Source organism: Podarcis tiliguerta (assembly GCF_965153285.1).
Source record: "Podarcis tiliguerta genome assembly, chromosome: 12".
NCBI lineage: Eukaryota > Metazoa > Chordata > Lepidosauria > Squamata > Lacertidae > Podarcis > Podarcis tiliguerta.
In genome coordinates, this window is record NC_139545.1 from 35,918,695 (window position 1) to 35,940,625 (window position 21,931).

Sequence of the window (21,931 nt, forward strand, 5' to 3'; positions counted from 1 at the left end):
CTCGGAAACCGATCCTGATGAGTCCAAAGGGGCTTACTTGTAGGTAAGCATGCATAGGATTGCAGCCTTAGGGAACACTGATTAAGAGGAGGTCCATAGCTCAGTAGCATTTGCTTTATATGCAGACGGTTCCAGGTTCAAGTCCTGGCATTTCCAAGTAGGGCAGCAAGAGACCCTTGTCTGATATCTTGGGGAGCTGCAGCCTGTCAGTGAAGGAAATATGGCCCCAGATGTGCCAATGGTCTGAGTCAGTGTAAAGCAGCTTCTTGAATGTCCAATGTCCACAATCTTGCCTGTGTTTCCCTACATGATGTGCCATTGTCAAAGGCCTACAACGCTCATCGTTGGTTTTGCTACTGGTTGCATGGTTATGTGATGACTAAGTTGAAGAGAGGAAGCGCCACAAATGTTCAGAATCAGGGTGTATAAACCTTTCAATGGGCTGGTGCTTCCAAACAGGTTTTCAAGAAACCCGGTGGCAGAGCCCACCCAACCATTAGCCTCACTGAGGCGGCAGGCTGGGGCAGCTGGAAGGGATGGCAGATCTGGAAAGAGGAATTCCACTTCTCCTCTGGCTGTGAATAGGAATGGCTGCCATTGCCACCAACCACCAACAGTCCCTCCACTGCTGCCTGCTCCTGCCCAACCTCTTCCCCGCTGCCTTCAGCATGCCAGGGCTTCCCTGGGCCACCTCCAGTTGCCCCAGGCAGTGGAAGAGGAGAAAGCAGGGCATGCAGGGTATGTGTGTGTTGTGTGTGTCCCATTGTCTTGGGCTGGCCCTGCCCAGTGATTCCGTCAATGTCCATGATTTGGGTTTCATTGCAATAAATGGAAGCTGTGCAAGAGCACCATAGCTGGAGCAGAAGAAATCCTAGGTGAGGTATGTTTCCCCCGTGCAATCCTATGCACATTTACTTGGAAGTAAGCCCATTTTAAAGGGATGTGGGTTAAACCACACAGCCTAGGACTTGCCGATCAGAAGGTCGGGGTTTGAATCCCTGCAATGAGGTGAGCTCCCATTGCTCAGTCCCTGCTCCTGCCAACCCAGCAGTTCGAAAGCACATCAAAGTGCAAGTAGATAAATAGGCGTTTCTGTGCGCTGCTCTTGTTCGCCAGAAGCGGCTTAGTCATGCTGGCCACATGACCCGGAAGCTGTACGCTGGCTCCCTTGGCCAATAAAGCGAGATGAGCGCCACAACCCCAGAGTCGGCCACAACTGGACCTAATGGTCAGGGGTCCCTTTACCTTTTTAAGTCCATTTTGAAGCTTACTGTCTAGTAAGTGTGTTTAGGACTGAAGTCTTACTGAACTGGCTGAAGGCATGTGTATAATCTAGTGGAAGACATGGCTATAACAAGGCGTTGTTGTTTTTTTAATTTCCAAATAAAATTGCAAAAATATTCCAGTTCACATCTAGTTAGTGCAACATCCAATGAGTGCAACATCCACTGTATACACCATGACATGAAAGCAAACAGTCTTTGGCACTGAGGCACTTCATCAATACAGAGCATCGACGACATCATCTGGCTGACAATAAAACTTTACCTCAAAGTACAATAAAATTAAAAACAGAAGTATGACACAGCACTCCTCTCAATACGTCACACAGAAAGAGAAGTTATCCATACATTAATACAGTCAGACGCTTAGCAACAGTTTCAAACAGACCATAATATCACATTTAGATTTTAAAGCATCAAATGCCTCCTGGCAACACTGGACCTTTCGATGGGGGAGATTTCCTAGAGCAGAAGACTATCCATGGCTACCAGCCATGATGGCTATGTTCTACCTCTGCTGGGAATCCTAGGTTTGAAGAGTGCCGTTGTGCTTGGGCCCTGCTGCTGTGCTTGGGCTTCCCGTTGGCATCTGCTTGGCCACTGTGAGAACAGGATGCTGGACTAGATGGGCCATTGGCCTGATCCAGCAGGCTCTTCTTATGTTCATACAGTATCATGAAAAAGGGAGGTCCCAATACAGTGAGAGTTGTAGGAGACAAGAAGCCACAAGTAGTTACTACAATTTTCAAGTATAAATATCCCGAAATGCAACGTTCGTCAATCTTGGCCAGCCTACAGCAACCCGGTGCTCTCTGGCTGTTTTAGACTTCAATCCCCATTCACTTTGGCATGTGATTGAATCTTTAGTACAAAATAGCCAGAGGGCACCAGGTTGGTGAAGCCCCGATTGTATCACACGCCGAAAGGAAAGGATATCCAAATATTTACTGAGATACGTAGAATGGTCTTTTAAAGACAACCTTTCAACTATAACTGAAAGACGCCGGTTGTTGTCATCACAGGGTGAGAAAAGTCTGTATAAGGATTCCCTGTAAGGACCTTGTTCAGCAGTTGACCCTCTGTGGGATTCACAGCTCAATAGTTCAGTCGGAAGAGCATGAGACTCCTAATCTCGGGGTCGCAAGTTTGAGCCCCGTGTTGAGTAAAGTATTCCTGCATGGCAGGGGGTTGGATAAGATGACCTTTATGATCCCTTCCAACTCTGCAATTCTATAATTCTATGATTCTGTGTCTGTGGGAGATAAACACCCTGTGTCAGATGCGGACGACACATCTTGTCCCAACAACCCATTCTTTTCAGGCACCCTTCTGGGGGCCATATGCCAGTGTTGGTGGTGCCTGGGTACTCTGCCAGGTGGGCAGAGCAGCTCTTGTAAACTTTATCCTTGGACAGTAAGCTAGTTTTTTTCTACATTTCATTTGCCTGGACGATCTCATAGTTCAAGAACATATCCCAGTCAGGCAAGGACACTCAAGGAAGATGCAAAGCAGGGCCAGGGTGGGTGGGGGGCCTGCAGAGAATCCACAGGGCCAGAGAGAGAGGCTTGGGAGGCAGCATTCGGCCCCTGACATGGTGGATTGCAGGTGTTAGGTATACACTGCCTGTTCCATTTCAAAGCTTAGGAGCTTTTATATTAGGAGTGCAAAACTTGTGTCCCAGCAATCTGAGGACAGCCTGTGACACCAACCTTTGTCTTTCGGCCTGCCAGATGTCTGACACCAGCCAAACATTTACGGTCTCAGAGGAAAAAGTTGGGTTTATCAAGCCCCCAGTGGACTTCTATTCACAGGTAGGTTAGACTGCTTTCTGCTTGTTTTGCTGAAATTAAGCCCAACATAGAACTAGTCTCCATTTCTGAAATTGCTATGTCCATGTCCATGTGAAAAAGAACCCTCCCTCGTTTTCCTCACCTGGGGAAGACTCAGTCCACAGAGTTATTTTAGAAGCCATGCTCCTTATTAGATGACAGAGCTCTACAAATGGCCTGGAAATGTTACTCTAGGGGCATATGATGGTTTTTTATTAGGTAACATTATGTACCTTATTCCCTCTTGACTCAAATTGATAGAAGAAAATTTAATCAGGGCTTTTAAATAATTTAATTCTAATAGGTAGTCTGATGAAATGAGCATTAAGAATTTAAACGTAGAAGCCCAGTATGAAGCTCTTCTGTAAAACATGCATCAATTAGATACAGATGTAGCTTTTGAAAAATATACCTTGATTCACAGGTGCACAAGATGGAGCCTGGAACCACAGCAACCTTTCGTGACAGAAAACTGGTAAGTCAGAAATTGTCATGAGCTGATGGGGTCTGTGGATAGCTGCCCCATGTGGCGAGAACATGAAGTTCAGGTGACAGTTTCTCTGTGAAACACAAACAAGCCTGAACTAACTCCATTCACTTAAGGAACATGAGACAGTGTCCTATTCCAGTTAGCCCTTTTGAGCAACAAGGTCTTCCTGAGCTCCTGGCTCACCTCAGAGTCCTACCCACAGCCCCATCCTAACACATAGACCAACTTTTAACAATCTAATTTTGTTTTACCTTCTAACTTGCCTCCCTCCATTATGTCCATAGCTGTCAACCTTCCCTTTTGTTTGTGGGAAATTCCCTTATTCCAGTGCCGTTTCCCGCTGCTATCCCAGATTGTTAGATATCCCGTAGACTGTCCCCAGGACAGGTGAGACTGCTGATCCCTTATTTTCAAGGCTGCTGATTCCTTATTTTCAAATCTGAAAGTTGACAGCTATGATTATGCCATCTGTGCAGTCCATAATTTCCTCTCAATAGGGCTAACTTCCAGAACTTAAGTCCAGTTGGAGGCAGCATCACCTTGGAGGTCAAACTGCAAGGAGGTAAGCCATAGGCGGGGGGAGAATTTTGTGCTCCTCACAAAGGCAAGGGGAATATTTCACGCTCCTCACCCGCAAGTCCCATTTGCTCTTAAAACTGGAACACTACACTGTATGCCTGGAGAATGCCTGGCTTTCAACAGACAGATCTGCTGTCCACACACCTCTTCAGCTCAACTACAAAGTGGGTGTGGGTGTCTCTTTAAACGAAAAAGGGTGAAAGGGCAGGCGGAAATAAAATTGCTTGTATTTCCTTGTTGCACTTTGTTGTTTTGGACAGCCCCCCCCCCCCCGCCCAACTCCAGCTCTGATGCCACAAGTGAGAATAAAGGATAAATTAGCTGGCCTGTCACATCTTGTTCAGATGCTCGAGCAGGTATGCAAGCCCTTTCTCCGTGTTTAAAGAAATCATTATGACAAAATGTAAGAGAGCTGCATCACAGTCTTTTGGATACAACAATGAGGAGGTAAAACTGATTGTGGGCTGCGGAGCTTCAGACTGCCAGCTGAAGATGTAACCACGTGTAATTGTTTGCAGATCAGCAAAATGGTGCAGTCATATTATAGCTGCAAGATACGAAGACAGACCGCTTCTTAGATGGCATAAACAAAAACAATAAATAGTTTTACAGATGTAACTGCCAGCTATCATCCTGAGATTTGGCTTTGTTCTCTCTCGTGGATATTCTGGGTTTTGTAAAAATTTTGTTTCCATGTAAGAAAAAGGGCAGGTTACAACAATCTAAAGTCACACACGCCACTATGGTAGGAGAAAAAGGAAAAGACTGCCATCTTGAAGTGCAAAATACTTCTGAATTATGGTAGCACAATTTAATGCTCACAAGTTGACATTTGATCAAATCCAACATCAAACCGCAGGGGTGCATACAAATTCTCTTCTTAGCAATCATCACTCTGGAATTGAGACAAGAAAATACGCCAGTACTATTATTAATTTGTGAGCAAACCGTACCACATGTGCATCACAAGCTACAGTTGGCATTTATCTGCCTCTGGGTTAAAAAGGGTGAGGGGCTAAAGAGAAGTCCAAATGAATAAATCAGCTTGCATCACTTCACTGATGAATGAGCAGTCAGACAAGTCACTTCAGTTTTGTCTCAATTTAAAATCCCATATTGCTTCTCTGGCATTTGGTGATTAATCAAATATAATGTAATTTTGGCCACTCTCACTTTGTCTTTTAAAGCAAGAAATGGCCCCCTTACAGGGCTGCCCTGCAGTTTACACGGCAGGCTCAATCATTGCAAGAACATCCAGGCCAGGCTGGAATTTTCTGCCTAAAACATTTGAAGTGGGGAAACTTTAGCCCTCCAGATGTCGCTGGATTGCAACTCCCATCGTACATGACCATTGGCCATGCTGGCTGGGGCTGATGGGAATTGTAGTCCAACAACATCTGGTTCCCCATCCCCGATGCGAGGCATGGGACTCCCCTGGCTTAATGGAATGGAGGACATTCCCACTAAGAAACCTACCTTGGCCTAGTCAGTTAGACATTTGCCAAACTGCAGCTTGAGGATACCCCTTCCATGGAGCTGGAGAATCTGGCTGTACTCTTTGGGCATTGCATGGAAGCCAGGCTTGGGTAGCTGGTTGTCGTAGTAGTGGTGGCTGATAGGCGTGCCCTCGATGCTTTTTGAGAAAGGCCAGAAGCCATAGAGCTTCACGTTCTCGCACAGTTCCACAGCCGCACTGGTGATCATAAAGCCTGAAGACAACCGGTAGGCTTTGACGCCCTTAGTCCTCCAGAACTGGGCAAGATTTCTGAGATATCTGGGATAGAAAAATATGGCCTCCTGCTTTGCGCTGAACTCTTTCAGAGTTTGGTGCACTTTGAAAGAAGCTGCTGTGTTGCTCCTGAAGGAAAAGGCAGGGAGCAAAAGGAAAGCTTCCCCATAGCTTGCAATGTTCTCCAGGAAGGTGAGTTTCTTTTCATTCAGTTTGTTATATCTGCAGAGACGAAAAGACATGTGAAAAATTTTCATCGGTACAGATACTCTGGGTGTGATTCAGTGGGGTCCATTATTGTATAGTGGTACCTCAGGTTACATACGCTTCAGGTTACAGACTCCGCTAACCCAGAAATAGTGCTTCAGGTTAAGAACTTTGCTTCAGGATGAGAACACAAATCGTGCTCCAGTGGCGCGGCGGCAGCAGGAGGCCCCATTAGCTAAAGTAGTGCTTCAGGTCAAAAACAGTTTCAGGTTAAGAACTGACCTCTGGAACAAATTAAGTACTTAACCCGAGGTAGCACTGTATTGTATAAACCGCTCACCACTGGAAACAGGATGAGAATTAAATCCAACCTATAAAAGCAACAGGAGCGATGCCCTGTTCAGTCCTGTGAGACTCTAGCTGCATTCACATGATATTTTGTTCCATTTTCCTGAAGTTTCCTTAATTTTCATATTATATTTGAGCTTTCACACGATGCAAAAGCTGCTTCCAGAAATATCATGGAATATAGCGCAATTCCATATTATTTGCAAATTGCACCCCACCCCAGGAAGCAAATAACATGGAAAAGAAGACTAAATGTTGTTCTGTAAGGAGCCAATCGCCCCATTTCTGTTTATTTGCTATTTATTATCTAATCAACACAGTTTGTATGGCAAAACTAGCTGCTGTACTAAGTTATGGTGGTGGTGTTTATGTGCAATGCTAAGCCAAACTATAGTTTAGCAGTATATAAATTTAATAAATATGGTAATAACAAACACAACAACAAACAAGCGTGGTGGTGCACAGTAAGAAAAATGAGGCCACTTCACTTCTCTCACAGTCCTGCTGCTGCTCCACTACTAGGAAGTAAGCAATGGTTTGTCTTTTGTTATGGATCATGAGTGCCTGAGCTCATGGTTTCTTTCTTACAAAGTAACCACAAGCACTAAACCACAAGCTTGGAGTGAAACCACATGACTGGATTCATTCGTAACACTAAAGCAAACCTTGGCTTAGCTCCCAATGGTGTGGCAAGGGAGAAGTAGGTGTGGTTTTTTAAAAAACTGTGCACTAGCATGATTGCTTGTTCATGTTAAACCATACATAGTTTGGCTTAGTGCCACATGTGAGCTAGGCCAGTACTTTGAGCTACTTGGAGACTTTTTCTCTCTCTAGTGGTTTATATAGTTTCTATGCACACACACACACACACACACACACAAACTTGGTGAATGTGAAAGATAGCAGATTCTGTAAGCAGAACCTGACTGCCATTTAGATCTGGGATGGCAGAAGTCCTCTGCAAGTGATTATTTCAGAACCTTTGCAAAAGCAATATGTCCCACCTGCTGCAGCCTGCTGGAAAAGGGGGGAAGAGACAAAGGAGAGGCTGAAACAGAGGAGAGAAAATGGGGGTGGCAGAAAAAGAGAGAGTGAAGGTTCTTACTTAAGGATGGGCAAAAACCTGAAGTTTAGTTTCTAGTCTTAAGTCCGGTTCTTTGTGTATTAACAACAGACCATTGTTTCATGTCCTCATGAAAATTCAGTGTATCTTAGTGTGAATTTCTCCTAATATACATATTTTTGTACATAGTTTAAGCCAATGAACACATTTTTTTCCAATGTCATTTCCCCTAACAAAACGTTACTTTCACTAATATTTGCATTTCTATGCACACCCTCACCCTGGTAAAAATTACTTGGCTGGAGCACAGCATTGCAACATTTGGAGAAGTGTGAATTTCAAAAGATGGTAGTGTGTTGGATAATGTGAATTAGGTAGATTAGCCTTGAAATGGGAACTGAATCAAATTTTCCCCCAACCCCTCGTTCTGCCCCTGCCCCACCATTAGCATGCAACCCCCCCCCCCAATGGTCACCCCTGATTTAGATGGTGGCTATGATGTTTGTAAAACCGTCCTTGCTGCACAGCTGAGAATTTGTGGGAGCAAAATCACAAATGGCTGCTTTATTCCTTTCACCAAAGCTCCAGCTCTTTCCAAAAGCACGAAAAGCTTAAGGGCTTTCAATCTGCATTAGGCTGCCAGTTAAAAGGGAGCTTGGGACCGCTAACGAAGCAATTGCAATTCAGTGGCTGTAGTGGTGACATGCCGATGCGTTTCTCTAATGGAGAATCAAGCAATTAAACACGAGTCACACAAAAAACATTGCAGCCATACTCACTTCTGTGCTATGATGCTCGGGTTGACTGTCACAAGGTTTGTCTTGTTGCCAACATCTTGACTGATGCTTCCCATTGTTGGGGGAAGGTTACACCTGAAGTTTTACAAGAGCCATTTAGGAGCCATTTCAAACATCCCATTGTTATAGCATCCAGACATCTCTTCGACATGTCACTTGAGTCTGTTCCCTACAGCTGCAGTCCTAGGCACACGTAACTAGGAAGCAAGCACTATTATCTGCAGTTGGACTTTCAACATGCATCTGCTGTAAATATTGTACACGCAGGGCCAGTCCAGCCATGAGGCAAGGTAAGGAACTGCCTCAGGTGGCAGGATCCACAGGGACAGCAGATCCTGATGTAGATATTTACACACACACAACAGTGGCAGGGAGAGACAGGGCAACAGGAGACCCCTCTTTCTGTGCCTAGTGGCCATTCTCTTAACAAAAGCAAATCTAAGAGTTAAACTAGATGTGGCACTAAATGCAGATGCCACTGCCAGGTTTCTTCATCATCATCATCATCGGGACATTTTTGTCTGAACCACAGCAAACAGGGAGGGGGTGTTGAATTTCTTCTCTCTCGCTACTATTAGCCTCAGCTCTCACAGACCCTAAGAGAACAGAAATGTCACCTAGAAACTGACCACAAATATGCTTGTGTGAGCTACTTGCATATTTCAGAGCACATTTCTGCTCTTCAAAGTGGCCAGAAATTTGTGCTTAAGTAGAAATCATGAACTTCTGATCACATGTCTGAGGCTTATGAAAACGGGCAAGAAAAACTGCAGAAATAAGGATGCCGGTGTCAGAGTGCCTATGACCCTGTGCAAGCTATTGCATGCATCACAGTTTAGAGTTTCTTACCTAAATACAAAGTCGGATTTATCAATTTCTGCTCCACAGCTGGAGTTCTTGAGGATCCCCCCATTTCCGACCACGGCACAGTTCTTGAATGGGTAATCCAGGGGCTGTGACTGAAAACAAAAACAGCGGGTGCACTCTGTTCTTGCATAGCAGAAGCAAGAGTTCATAGGTCCTATGTCCACCACCACTAATTCTAATAAGCTGCTATAGAAGTTATTTATTGACCATTGGTCTGAAAATGATGACGGAGCCTTCACAACCTGGGGACGCTGGAATCAGCCAGATATGCCTAGGAACACAGGAAGATCTCTTTATACCAGATCTGGCTGCTATTCCTTCTAACCCATTATTGTCTACATTGACAGTAGCTTTCCAGGGTTCCAGGCAGGGGTCTATCCCAACCCAACATGGGGATGCCATGGATTGATCCTGGGATCTTCTGCACGCAAAGCAGATGCTCTACCACTGAACTATGGTTTCTACCTGGGCCCTGAGAACATCAGCTGAGACCCTCCTTCTTCAAGGGGCCCCGCAATCTGAGATGCAGAGGGTGGCTCCAAAGGAGATGACCTCTTCTGTGGAATGTCCTTCACAGAGAGGCTCACCTTGGTGCCTTTGTTAACATTATTTAGGCACCAATCAAAAAATGTTTTAGAGCTCCAGGTCTTTTAAGTTCTACTCAGAATAGACCCATTGAAATTAATGGACCCAAGTTAGTCATGTTAATTAATCTCAGTGATGGACCCAAGTTAGTCATGTTAATTAATCTCAGTGAATCTACTTTGAGCAGAACTAACATTGAATACAACACACTGATTATACTTTTTAAATTCTATCTTAACTGGAGCGTTAGGGTGGTGGCTTTCAACTGTGTGGGGATCATTTAGTGGCTCTCTATATCCTATGACATTTGCCTTAAACTGTGTTAATTTCTGCTTTGACGTGGTTGTTTCACTTTACATCTTTTTTGTATTGCTCTTGACTGGGCTTCTTTGGGAATTTTGGTTCTGATTGGCCCATCACCCACAGAACTCTGGCTATTAGGTTACTGATAAATGAAGAAAAAAAGAGGAATATTTAATGGAGCAAAAGTATTGAGGGACAGCACCACAGAGGTTTCCTGTAGATGCCTCACTTGATTGAGTATTCATCTTGATTTGCTTGCATGGAGGTTAAACTATGCCGACTTTATTGATTGTTTATTCTGATTTATTTGTGGAGAGCTTATATAGCACAGAGCATTCCTCCTGCTTTCATCCTGAGTTGCTCGTTGGGTACTAGTGCATCTCCCAATTAATCATTCATTCATCCCACCCTTTCCAATGGATTTCCCCATCACTTTCCTAATCACAAAAAGTTGTTTTTTAAGTGATTTGTTGCACTAAGGCAACAGATTGCTTTAATCCACTTTAATTACACAAACCTACATTTCTTGATATGTGCTTGAGTCCTTCCTGCAGAATACTGGGTCTGGAGGCACCCACAGAATACCAAAGGATTGAAGGTGTGTGTGTCTTTTAGATTACATTTTTATGGCCATGAAACCATCCAAGGAGCTCTTATTACCTCAGGCAGCATTCTGAATATATCCTCTGTGATGTGAATGGTTTTCTTGTTGTCCACTTCATAACTCATGTTGCTTCCCAGCGGGGTGTTATTTTGAGAAGCGATAAAGTTGTGAGCAGCATCGCAGCAGGAGGCAAGCTCTGACCTGCACAACAACAATAAATAAATGATCAGCATAATAAATGTGGTGGAGGAGGCAAAGAAACACAAAACAAAACCAGCTTTATAACTCGTGGCCCTTGGCAGCACCCAGTGCATCTGATTGTAATAGAGGAGGGAAGAGGAGGGATGCAAGACCACAAACAGCTCTGCTGAGAAGCCAAGCTCCTCGCTCCATCCCCTGTCACCTGGCAGAAGCTGCCCCAGGAGACTCCAGTAAAGGAGGAAAGAAAAGGGGTGAGGAACCACCCCATCCATACAGCAAAGAGGCACAGTTTTTTCTTTGAATTTTTCCACGCCAGATAGTCATCAGAAGAACTTGGAACAAAGAACTTGCATCTGACTTTCCTTATTTCCTCCTTCCTTCTAATCCACTTTCCTTTTGTGTTGTATCCTTTTAGGCTCTAAGTCTGAGACCTTACTTTCTTCCATTTTAGCTGATCAACACTGAAAACTCAACTTCAAAGAGGCTCCCTTTAACTGATGGTCATCAGATTGTGAGGGGTCATTTACGCCTCCATTTGCCATGTTGCTTTGGAAAACAGCAATCAGGTTTTCGATTGCTGTTCTGATTTAGTGCTAAACAGTGGGGAGGTTTTGCAGGGTGGAGGCAGCATCAGGGAAAAGGCAAAACTACTTGGACGGAAGTGTGGAAAACCCCTCAGTTAAATGAAGGTGCTCCTAACACTAGAGCATTTCCCCCTCTGCAGAAAAAAGTTTGCATTCCAGGCACTGAGGAAGTGCTTTGAATACAAAACTACTTCCCTGGAAAGAAAGAAAAAAGATTCATTTTTAAATTGAACATTTGTGTCCCCCACTCCCCGAGAAAGTGCTTGAATATGTAGGAAGTGCTTTGCATCCATGCTGCTTCCGCCAGCTCTCTTGGCTGTCTGTTGTGCCAGCAATTTTATTTTTTTTAAATTTCATTCATGCTTTGACCAGCCCAGTCACTACCATGAAGAATATGGTGCAGAGCTGCCAATGTTAAGTCATGGCAGAAAAATATGAAGTTGAACCCATGAAGTTGACCATTTCAATGCAGCTCTAAGCTGAATTCCTGCTTTCCAAAGGTATTCTGGAGTCTTCGCATGCAATCCAGAGAGAAGTTTAGGGCAGCACAGTTCACGTTTGGGCTTTCAAGATCTGAGCATCAACTGAAATGCCTTTGTGATGGATAACGTTCATTAGCAATGATGGTGCACACCTCTACTTTATTGCCCCCAGCATAAAAGGGAATGCTTCAATATAATCGGAAACAGTCTAGCATAAAAGAAGATTTCAGAACTAATAAGAAAAGAATTGTTTCTAATTAATGTTATGGTTTAGCTAATGTGATAAAACACAGTCAGGCAGCGCGATATTAATGCGACGCAACGCTGTGCCACGGAGGGAATAACAGAAGAGCAGTTTGAAATTATTCACTTTTCTTTCTTGAGAGATCAATAAGCACAATAAAACTTGATGACGTTCTGCAGTAGAGACATTCTCTTTTGGGGGGATCATATACAATGAGTAGAGGTCCCTTCAGTTAAATTCCCAGCAACTTAACCATCCTTGACATTGGACTTTGCATGAGTTTATTATCGTTTATAATGCTTTATGAAACAAATAAGTTGGCTTTTCTAATCATTAAAATGTCCAAAGTCAAGCAAAATAAAAGAACAGAACAGAAGAAACACTAAGGTTTAAAACAAACACAACTCATAAAACCAGCGACGGCAAAATTTTCATTAAAATACTCAGGCTGACAATGGCACCCTTATTAAACTGAAAGGTTTTCACTGCTGGCACACTCACAGGTTGTGTGAGGCAGGCTGCATCAGACCTGTTCTGATGTTTACAGAAAAAAATGGCATTATCTAATGAGCAAATACCTTTCTGTGTACCCTAGAGCTATTCCTGCTGTTTTTGTAGACTGAGACTGAGCTCATCCGTCTTATCTCTCTTTCTTGCAGCCAGATCCTATGGATCAGCTTCGCATGTTGCAGCACAAATCGCAATTTGCTCCATGGCAAATTGTAGTCCCAAAACATCTGGAGGGCCGAGTTTGCCTATGTCTGTTCCAACCTGTGTTCTGTGCATGCAGTGCTGTTTCCATTCTGCTGCAGCTCAGTTTCTGACAGAGGCAACATTATTCTACACCATTAATTTCAGTTGAAAGGATAATTCATTTCAATACAAAGGAAATGCAATGCAAATAGGGGAACGGGACACACCTACAATTACGTATCATTTGCAGACTGAAAACAGCAACAGTGAATACTGAGCATATTTGTTGGATTGATTTTCATTCTGGATATAGGACAAATAAGGCAAAATGGACAATTTCAGCTTCTGTTTCCATTGGGATTCTCTGAAACCTCTAAAGCAGCAAATAAACATTTCTTTTGTTCTCCCAACACCACCATTCTGTACTTTACAACTGTTTCTACATTCCTGATACATTGGAGAGAGAAAGAAAGATCAAGCTAACCATGTTTTTTTAAAAAAAATAATAATATGCAGTTTTGCATTTAATTTTTTAAAAACTCGCTTAAATCACAGCACCATCATGACTACAGTTGACTTCCGATTAGCCTGATGCTTAAGCATATTTACCTGGGAATGAGCATCGTTTTGCTATAGGCATATTTTAAAAGTAACAATAACAAAATCATCTGTAACCATGGATGTGCCTAGCTGGCCAGCCCCGCCCCCCCAAGTAAGGAAGAAGAAAGGGAAGAAGAGGAGACCAGCACCAGTCCCAGGGGGCTCTGGCACATCCATGCCAGCCAAAGTGATGTTGTGGGTCTGTTTGCCACAGCCATCATCACCTGCTGCTTTCTGGGCAGTCTTTTGGGTCCCCTATGTTGTGGCTCAAGGTCCAGCCTTCGCTGCCTCCCTGCTTCTGGGCTGAAGCACACAACTGAAACGTGTCCAGTTTGCAGCACAGAATGTATTCTGAAATAAAGCTCAAAATACAGGCAGTGAAAAGGAAGAACACACGTGACAATGCAATATTTATCCCACTTATTTCAAGGAAAACCGCTGATTTCAGCAAAGACAACAAAGGATATTGTGGCACCTTAAAGGTAAAGGGACCCCTGACCATTAGGTCCAGTCGTGGCTGACTCTGGGATTGCAGCGCTCATCTCGCTTTACTGGCCGAGGGAGCCGGCGTACAGCTTCTGGGCCACATGGCCAGCATGACTAAGCCGCTTCTGGCGAACCAGAGCAGTGCATGGAAACACCGTTTACCTTCCCGCCGGAGCGGTACCTATTTATCTACTTGCACTTTGATGTGCTTTCGAACTGCTAGGTTGGCAGGAGCAGGGACCAAGCAACAGGAGCTTATGGCGACTTACGTCTTAATGAATTTGTCAGTCTTTAAAGTGTCAAAAGAAGACTCTCTGTTGTTGTTTTTTGCTGCAAGAGGCTAACATGCTCTGGAAATCATTTCACTAATTACAGCCCTCAGTATAAGCTTGTGGGACAATTAGAGTAATTCAGCTTTAGGGGAAGCTTGCTCACCAGCAGCTATATAAGTGACAGCCATACAATCTTTTAAGAAAGAATTGGGGTTCCTTGCTTGTTGCACCTGCTCAGCAAGTTTGCCCAGGCAAATGGTCTCGCAAACATTTATTAATCCACTGCTGTTTAGAAGCTTGCTTCCAATGATATGCCATGAACAGCTCTGCTGCTGCATTCAATTGACTAAGAAGGTCTTTAGGCAGAAATTCAGGCTCATTAGATTCAAAATGATGGAGAACCATGGCTTTGGGAGTTACCTATAATCCAATGCTTAAAAAAAATTATGGCACTAACCAGCAGTCAAGGTCACTTCTAGATGGCCTGTTTACTGAGCATTCATCTTGATTTCTTTGCAGGGAGATTAAATGACATTCACTATTTATTAAGCATTCATTTGAATTGGTTTGCAGGAAAGTTAGATGGCGATGCGGCAAAGCAAGGATTATCTCACATGTTTCAGTGCATTTTCCCATCCCTTTTCTTATCACAAAATCTTATCTTTCAGGGAAGCAGGTTTGTTGTGCAAGACTTTAACGACACAACCTGAATTTAACAGTATGTGATTGAATCTCACTTGAAAATACTGATGATCTGCAAACACCCCACGTTCCAGAACTCCCACACTATTGGATATTCCCACCAAATTGGATAGTTTGCATTCTGCACATGGTATAATGGCATTAGGGCATTTGAAACATCCACAATTATACTGACACCATTATAAATATGCTCCATGTATTCTATTATGGGGGACCAGCTCCTGCCAACCTAGCAGTTTGAAAGCACACCAGTGCAAGTAGATAAATAGGTACCACTGTGGCAGGAAGGTAAACAGTGTTTCCATGCACTCTGGTTTCCGTCATGGTGTTCCATTGTGCCAGAAGCGGTTTAGTCATGCTGACCACATGACCTGGAAAGCTGTCTGTGGACAAATGCTGGCTCCCTCATCCTGAAAGCGAGATGAGCGCTGCAACCCCATAGTCGCCTTTGACTGGACTTAACTGTCCAGGGGTTCTTTACCTTTAACTTTTATCTATTATGCGGGTGAGGATGGGGAGGTAAGGAACTTGAAGGGGGATAATTAGAAGAAAAAATGCTAAAGGGGAGAGTGCTAAGAAGCCCCTTCCCAGGGTTGTATTGATGGGGGCTAATTTGCAATTGGGGGAGATTGAAATATATACTCCTGAAGTTCAAAAAGGCTCATCCTTTACCGAAGAATCATAGCTCAGTAGTAGAGCACAAGCATGGTGGGCAGAAGATAAAAGGGTCCACCGGCAGACTCACTTTCCCAACTCCAGCTTGGCTTGGGAGAAAAGCATGGGGTTGCAAGCAGAGCAAGTGCTCAGTATACCCTCACAAAATTTCCTTTCTCTAAAACCTGGACCCCCTTTCCCTATTTTGTGCATGACTGGACTAATGTGGGCTTAAGCAAATGGGTCTCCATCCATCAGATGTAGATTGTGTCTATAATTATAATTATTATTATTATCAAATAAGAATATGGAACTATACATTACATTTCTAAAGAAAAGTCACACAGCTGTCTGACCTAAGGAAGAGTGGCTTTGGGAGGTGCTGGTTTTGAGTGGAGACGTCTTGGGGAAAAGAGTACTTAACCCATGTTCTCTGTGCAGCTTCTGGAATTGCTTCCTCCAAGACTACTCCCTGCCCTCCCCATATTGCAGACCTTTGTAGGCAAATGCAAAGCTCCCAGTGGAACTGTTGGATGTGGTGGGAAGCAGCAGCTAAGTGGGGTTATAGTGGAGAAGTGGCTGGCGGGGAAAGGGATAAGCACTCCTCCCCAGGTTGATTCGCTGCTTAATATCACCCACACCCGAAGCTACCATATTTTTCGCTCCATAAGACACACCTGACCATAAGACACACCTAGTTTTTAGAGGAGGAAAACAAGGGAAAAAATATATCCTGAACGAAACAGTAGATGTATGATTTTTGTGGTTCATGCTGTAGCCACAGACATGATATGTGATTTGACAGTGAGTTTGGGGTAGCCCAATGCAAAAATCCTGAGAATCCATGTGGATCCGTGCTTTGTAACCATGTTTTTGCGCCACTGCAGTCCCACAAAACAATGGATGCATGGGGGGGGGGGTTGTGCAGGCTGTAGCCATGGACATGCTATGTGATCTGATGGTGAATTTGGGGTGACCCAATGCAAAAATCCTGAGGATCCATGTGCTTTTACCTCCCCCCTCCCAGGCAGCCTCCTTTATCACTAGTGTCCCTTATCTCCCTCCTGATCATTTGCTGATCAGCTGTTCACTGGCTTCCTTTCAACACCCCCTTCCTTCTTTCTTAAAAAAAAAAAGCACAATTTGTTTTTCACTCCTGGGCAATTCAGCTCCAGGGACCACGCATTTGCTGCATAAGACGCAAAGACATTTCCCCTTACTTTTTAGGAGGAAAAAAGTGTGTCTTATGGAGCGAAAAATATGGTACTTTCCTCCTGCTGCTTTTGTCTGATGTGCATCAAGTTCTGCCCTCAACCTTTCCTTCCTGTTTCAACAGTTGCTTTAGCTTAGAGTCATAACGGCCCTGTATTTAGGGCAGAAACAGACACCAAAAATGTAGGTTAATTAGTATGTCGTGTGGTTCACTGAGCAGCCGGAGAGAATTGATTTGTGACTGTGCTCCGTGATTGACATTTTCCCCTGTTTCAAACTTTTGGTTTTAAATTATGTGTCAGGGAACATTTGCTGGTGATGGATGTGTCAAGCCCTCTCTGCGTGATCACCACTTCAAGCTACTCATTAATTAAATATCGGTCTTCTTGCATGTTCGATACAGTGCCAATAATAGATGGGAATGTGTGACAGGCTTCAAGAAAGCAAGTCACTAACATGGTGATTATAGCAGTGTAAGTCCTTTACACCCTGTTAATATTTAGAAGGAAATGTGAAAAGCTTTGATTTCTTCTACTTCCAAGTTTTATCTTCAGGTCTGTATTTATGAACTTGCTACAGATGTGTCATGGCTGTCCTCCTTAGCCTGTTTAGATCCAATGAACTCAGCCCATTGTGTTCATGGTTGTTTTTTTCTGCTATGCATGGGAGTGCAGATCCCACACTGATGCAGATATCTGCACGCATTGATACTTCTTACCTAATGTAATGATACACTGCCAGAAAACACTGCCAGAGCTGCTTGCTGGTGGCTTTACCTGTGCCTGGCAACAAGTATTGGTGATCAACATGCAAAACCCAAGGTCTGTCCTTCTCATACGCTGAGCAATGAGACAATGAGTAATATGAATTAACAAAAGCTGACTGGCATGCAGTTTGCTTATTTTTATTTCAATGTCTGTCATTTCTTTACTTCCTCCCAGCTACCCAGTGGGCACAACACTTGCCCCACCCCCGGGCACCAGCAACCCACGCTATGCCACTTGCTTTCGCCCCTTAAATGACTTAAAGGACCAATTCACCCTGTTGCATGGAGTCAGTTTGCAAAGCCAGCCTCGGTCTTAGGGATGGCTCATCTGCACATGGTCTATATACCATGGATAGAGTGTTGGAAGTGCAACAGGAGAGATCATTCAGTTAGTAAACTAAGGGTTACTTCTGTCAACAGTCAGCCAACTGGTGGGTGTGTTGCTGCCACCTAGATCAGACCACTTCAAGTAACTCATGCCTTGATTGGCTGTACAGTTTGGACGGTTTCTCCCCTTGCATGTTTTCCTGCTATGAATAACGCCTGACCTAAGAAAGACCAAACCCCTCTGTTTCTATCTCCTTGTGTTATACATTGTTCTTTACTCAGTAAAGTTTTATCAATTTCTTTTCTGTCTGGACTCTGTCTGCATTATTCAAACGATTCCACTAACATGGGGGACCTCGGGCCACATCACCTATACCTAAACCATATTTTACCAGCTCTGCATGAGAGCCAGTGTGGTGTAGTGGTTAAGAGCGGTAGTCACGTAATCTGGGTAACCGGGTTCGCGTCTCCGCTCCTCCACATGCAGCTGCTGGGTGACCTTGGGCCAGTCACAGTCTCTCAGCCCCACTCACCTCACAGAGTGTTTGTTGTGGGGGAGGAAGGGAAAGGAGAATGTTAGCCGCTTTGAGACTCCTTAAAGGGAGTGAAAGGTGGGATATCAAATCCAAACTCTTCTTCTTCTTCTTCTACTCAAAGTGAGATCTATTCTTTCAATAGGACTTACTCCTAAGCATGTAGAAGACTGCAACCCAAGGGTCATGATGAGCCTCCTCTAAGCAGCAGTTTCCTTTTCAAGACATTTCCATAGCGGAAACAGACTCCCTAAGAATGTTGGCACCCCAGATGGTTGGTTGATCTACTTCTCTAATGGGGGCACAGAGACATCAATCCACAACATGTGTGTCTTCACAATTACTGAGAAATTCAGGGGATGTAGTCGGTTCTAAGAGGAGAAGCCTGTTTTCTCAGATGTATTAAAAGATCAGAACTCTTGCCAGCCTCTGATGTGTTGTCAAAGCAAGATCTCTGTGAAATTTTAATATCCTGTTTCTGAAAAGTGCAAAAAGGAGAAGATATCGGGCGGGGGTGGGGGGAGTTACATGAAAACAGGCACTTGTTAAAGAAACATTTCTCCCTCAGAACTCAGTTGGTTATGTATGCAGAAACAAAAAGTCACCCTGCCTCATTCTATTAGAGGAAAAGCAGACCAAAAACAAAAGCCTTAGATTCTGCCTCATTTTCTTAATTATCTTCCAGTTGCAGAACCTATAGTTTGAGTTTATATTTAAAAGCACATTAAAAATAAGTAAATATGTGGGTTGTTTTTGAAAAGCAGTTAATTGGTAACCTTCTACAAAGATAAGGTCACTGCTGCTGCATGCGAGTTATAATGAAATAGCTTTTCAATCTGTTTATCGGGTACTGTTTAAAATTAGCTCCCATTGCTCATTGCCACACATCTGCATCAAGAGTTTAGAGGCATGACCCAAAGCCCATCAAACTCAGGTATTTGTCCCAGTAACGTCAGACTTCAGTGCAGCTTAGAGCATTAACCACAGGGCGTTGCCTTCCCTAATCACCCTTGTAAGCTGGCGCCTCTGGCACGCCCAGTTCTCGTTCAGCTGCTTTGCAGAGTTTCACCCACCCCAAAGTGTTAAGAACATAAGACCCTGCTGGATCAGGCCAGTGGCCCATCTAGTCCAGCATCCTGTTCTCTCAGTGGCCAACCAGATGTCTGTGGGAAACCAGCAAGCAAGACCCAAACACAATAAGAACACCCCTTCCTGTGGTTTCCAGCAACAGACATTAAGCAGCATTGGGGACTCTGACCATGGAAGCAGAACTGTTTAATTATTATTTGCTGAGGTTTAATTTTACTGTTTACTATTAGATTTGGATGGATTGTTGAATGTTGCTTTGTTTGATATAAGTTGCTTATTTTAAAGTTATTGTGACTTTTACATTGGATCAGATTGATACTATTAATGTTTGATGTTTATGCTTTAATATGCTTTTTATTAGTTTTCTTACTTAACAAACAAACACAATAAATGTATGTTTTTGTTATTATTTTGGTTAATTTATGATGTTCAATGTTTTAAGATGTTTTTATGTCTTGGAAGCTGCCCAGAGTGGCTTAAGCAACCCAGCCAGATGGGAGGGGGTATAAATTATCATCATCATCATCATCATCATCATCATCATCTCCTTGATCATTCTGGTCACCCTTTTCCAAACCCCAAAGTCCTACTTCCTCTATAAATATGGTTCTGTTCTTCTACAAACAGTTAAGTCTGCTGATACTGTCCTATTGTACTGTACTGTAGTGGGGTGTGTCCCCCCCCCCCCACCGGCTACATAAGAACCACCACTAAGAGAACTAAGATCTTGTTAGTGTATGTGTCCCAGCAATTCTATATGGGGCCTCTGAGGTCTTCCATAGCAGTAATCTTCTCATCAGCGAAGAGCATACTCTTTAAGGATTTGATAATTATGCTAGTTAACAGCTGCTAGAATAATAATTGCAAAACGTTGGAAGACTTCTCTTCTTAATCTCCTTGGATTCTGGTATCGGGAACGATGTCAAATTAGTGGAAAACTTCGCCCACAAGGTTAAAGTGCAAAGGCATGGGTGGACGACAGATACATTTCCTACGCTTGCCCACAAATCTATGGAATCTGTGTCATTGTTGAAAGGCACATGCCACCCATTCTCTATACGTAAAGAATGAACACTGCTTTTGAAGCAGGAAACACTGCTGATGGTGTTTCCTGCTTGGCAGGGGGTTGGACTCGATGGCCCTTGTGGTCTCTTCCAACTCTATGATTCTATGATTCTATGAACCCACTGAAATAGCTTGGGTTAATTCTGCTTTGCATTTCTTTATATAGTGAAGGTATTTCACTATTTAATTTATATCCTACCCTCCCTCCCAGGACAGCAAGGTAGACAAAGCAGTATTTCTATGCATTCCTTCAGCTTTTGCACTGCTGAAAATTGCCCTAATATAGCATTCTATTCCCAAAGCAACAAGAAACAGACAACTGTATGTTCTGTACAACGGATGTAAAAAAACTCACGATTTTGATTATCTCAGTATATCACATTTTCATAGACAACTCTCCTGCAGACAGTTTTGTAGAATTAAGGAAACAAACTTACCTGAATCTGGCATACTCTTGTGGCTTCTTCTTCCACGTACAATTCTGTAGTTTCCCAACTATCTGCAGATAATAGTCTTCAGAATATCTGAAAAGATTAAAATAATGTGCATCAAAAGCATACTTTTTTTTGCCCTTTAATACATGGTGTGGCATAGACCGCATCTGCACCATGCGTTTGTAGCATCCTTATAGCATTTTAATAGCCATGTCTTCCCCCAAAGTATCCTGGGAACTGTAGTTTGTAAAGGGTGTTGAGAATTGTTAGCAGCAACAATTCCCACAGAGGTTTAACAATCAGTCCCTCTTCCTAGGGAAACATAGATGAAAAGCTGCTTCTTGATCTCAGAAAGAAATATGTAAATGTTGGTTAAAAACTGCTTTGAATGGCACAGTTCACCATCTTGATTCCAAGTGGCATCCAATTCTATCTAAGCATAGATGAAAACCTGCTCCTTGATCTCAGGAATAATAATGCAAAATTTGGATATATGGTATCTGAAGAGGTGTCCAGATGTGTAGAAATCAGACAGGCAAACCACTTTCCAAAATACACAGCAGAAGATGAGCAATGGTTTTGAATTAAGGCCGAGCAGGCAGGTAAAAGGTCAGCAAGGGATGTGAGCTCTTCCAGCTGGGCATTTCCAGCTGAGCAACATGGACATTGCTCCACAGATCTCCACAGTATAATGGAATTGCTTCTGAAGAAAAACCTGGCAGCCCTACTTGAAACAGCCTCTCTGAAACACACATCTCTTCCCATTTGTGCCACAGATAATCTCCTTCTTGTTGAACCAGGTTTTTAAACATTTATGATGTTTGGAGAGACAGGCAAGCCTTGTGAAGCAACATTCCACCCTGCGCTGCCTTGAATGTTCATTTATTTATTTCTTGGGCTCTT

The 21,931-nt window shown here is 43.4% G+C and overlaps 1 protein-coding gene across 1 annotated transcript in view; it reads right to left on the reverse strand.

The window, feature by feature from the left end:
• Positions 1-1,349: 1,349 nt before the first annotated feature.
• Positions 1,350-21,931, reverse strand: part of ST8SIA6 (ST8 alpha-N-acetyl-neuraminide alpha-2,8-sialyltransferase 6) — a 41,649-nt gene continuing 21,067 nt past the window's right edge. Inside the window, exons 4-9 of the mRNA XM_083405837.1 lie at positions 21,032-21,118; positions 10,741-10,885; positions 9,175-9,284; positions 8,308-8,400; positions 5,658-6,132; positions 1,350-5,076 (exon numbers count right to left, since the gene is read on the reverse strand). Of these exons, the coding sequence (XP_083261963.1) occupies positions 5,664-6,132; positions 8,308-8,400; positions 9,175-9,284; positions 10,741-10,885; positions 21,032-21,118 (904 nt within the window). The 3' untranslated portion in view covers positions 1,350-5,076; positions 5,658-5,663. The remainder of the gene's footprint in view (positions 5,077-5,657; positions 6,133-8,307; positions 8,401-9,174; positions 9,285-10,740; positions 10,886-21,031; positions 21,119-21,931) is intronic.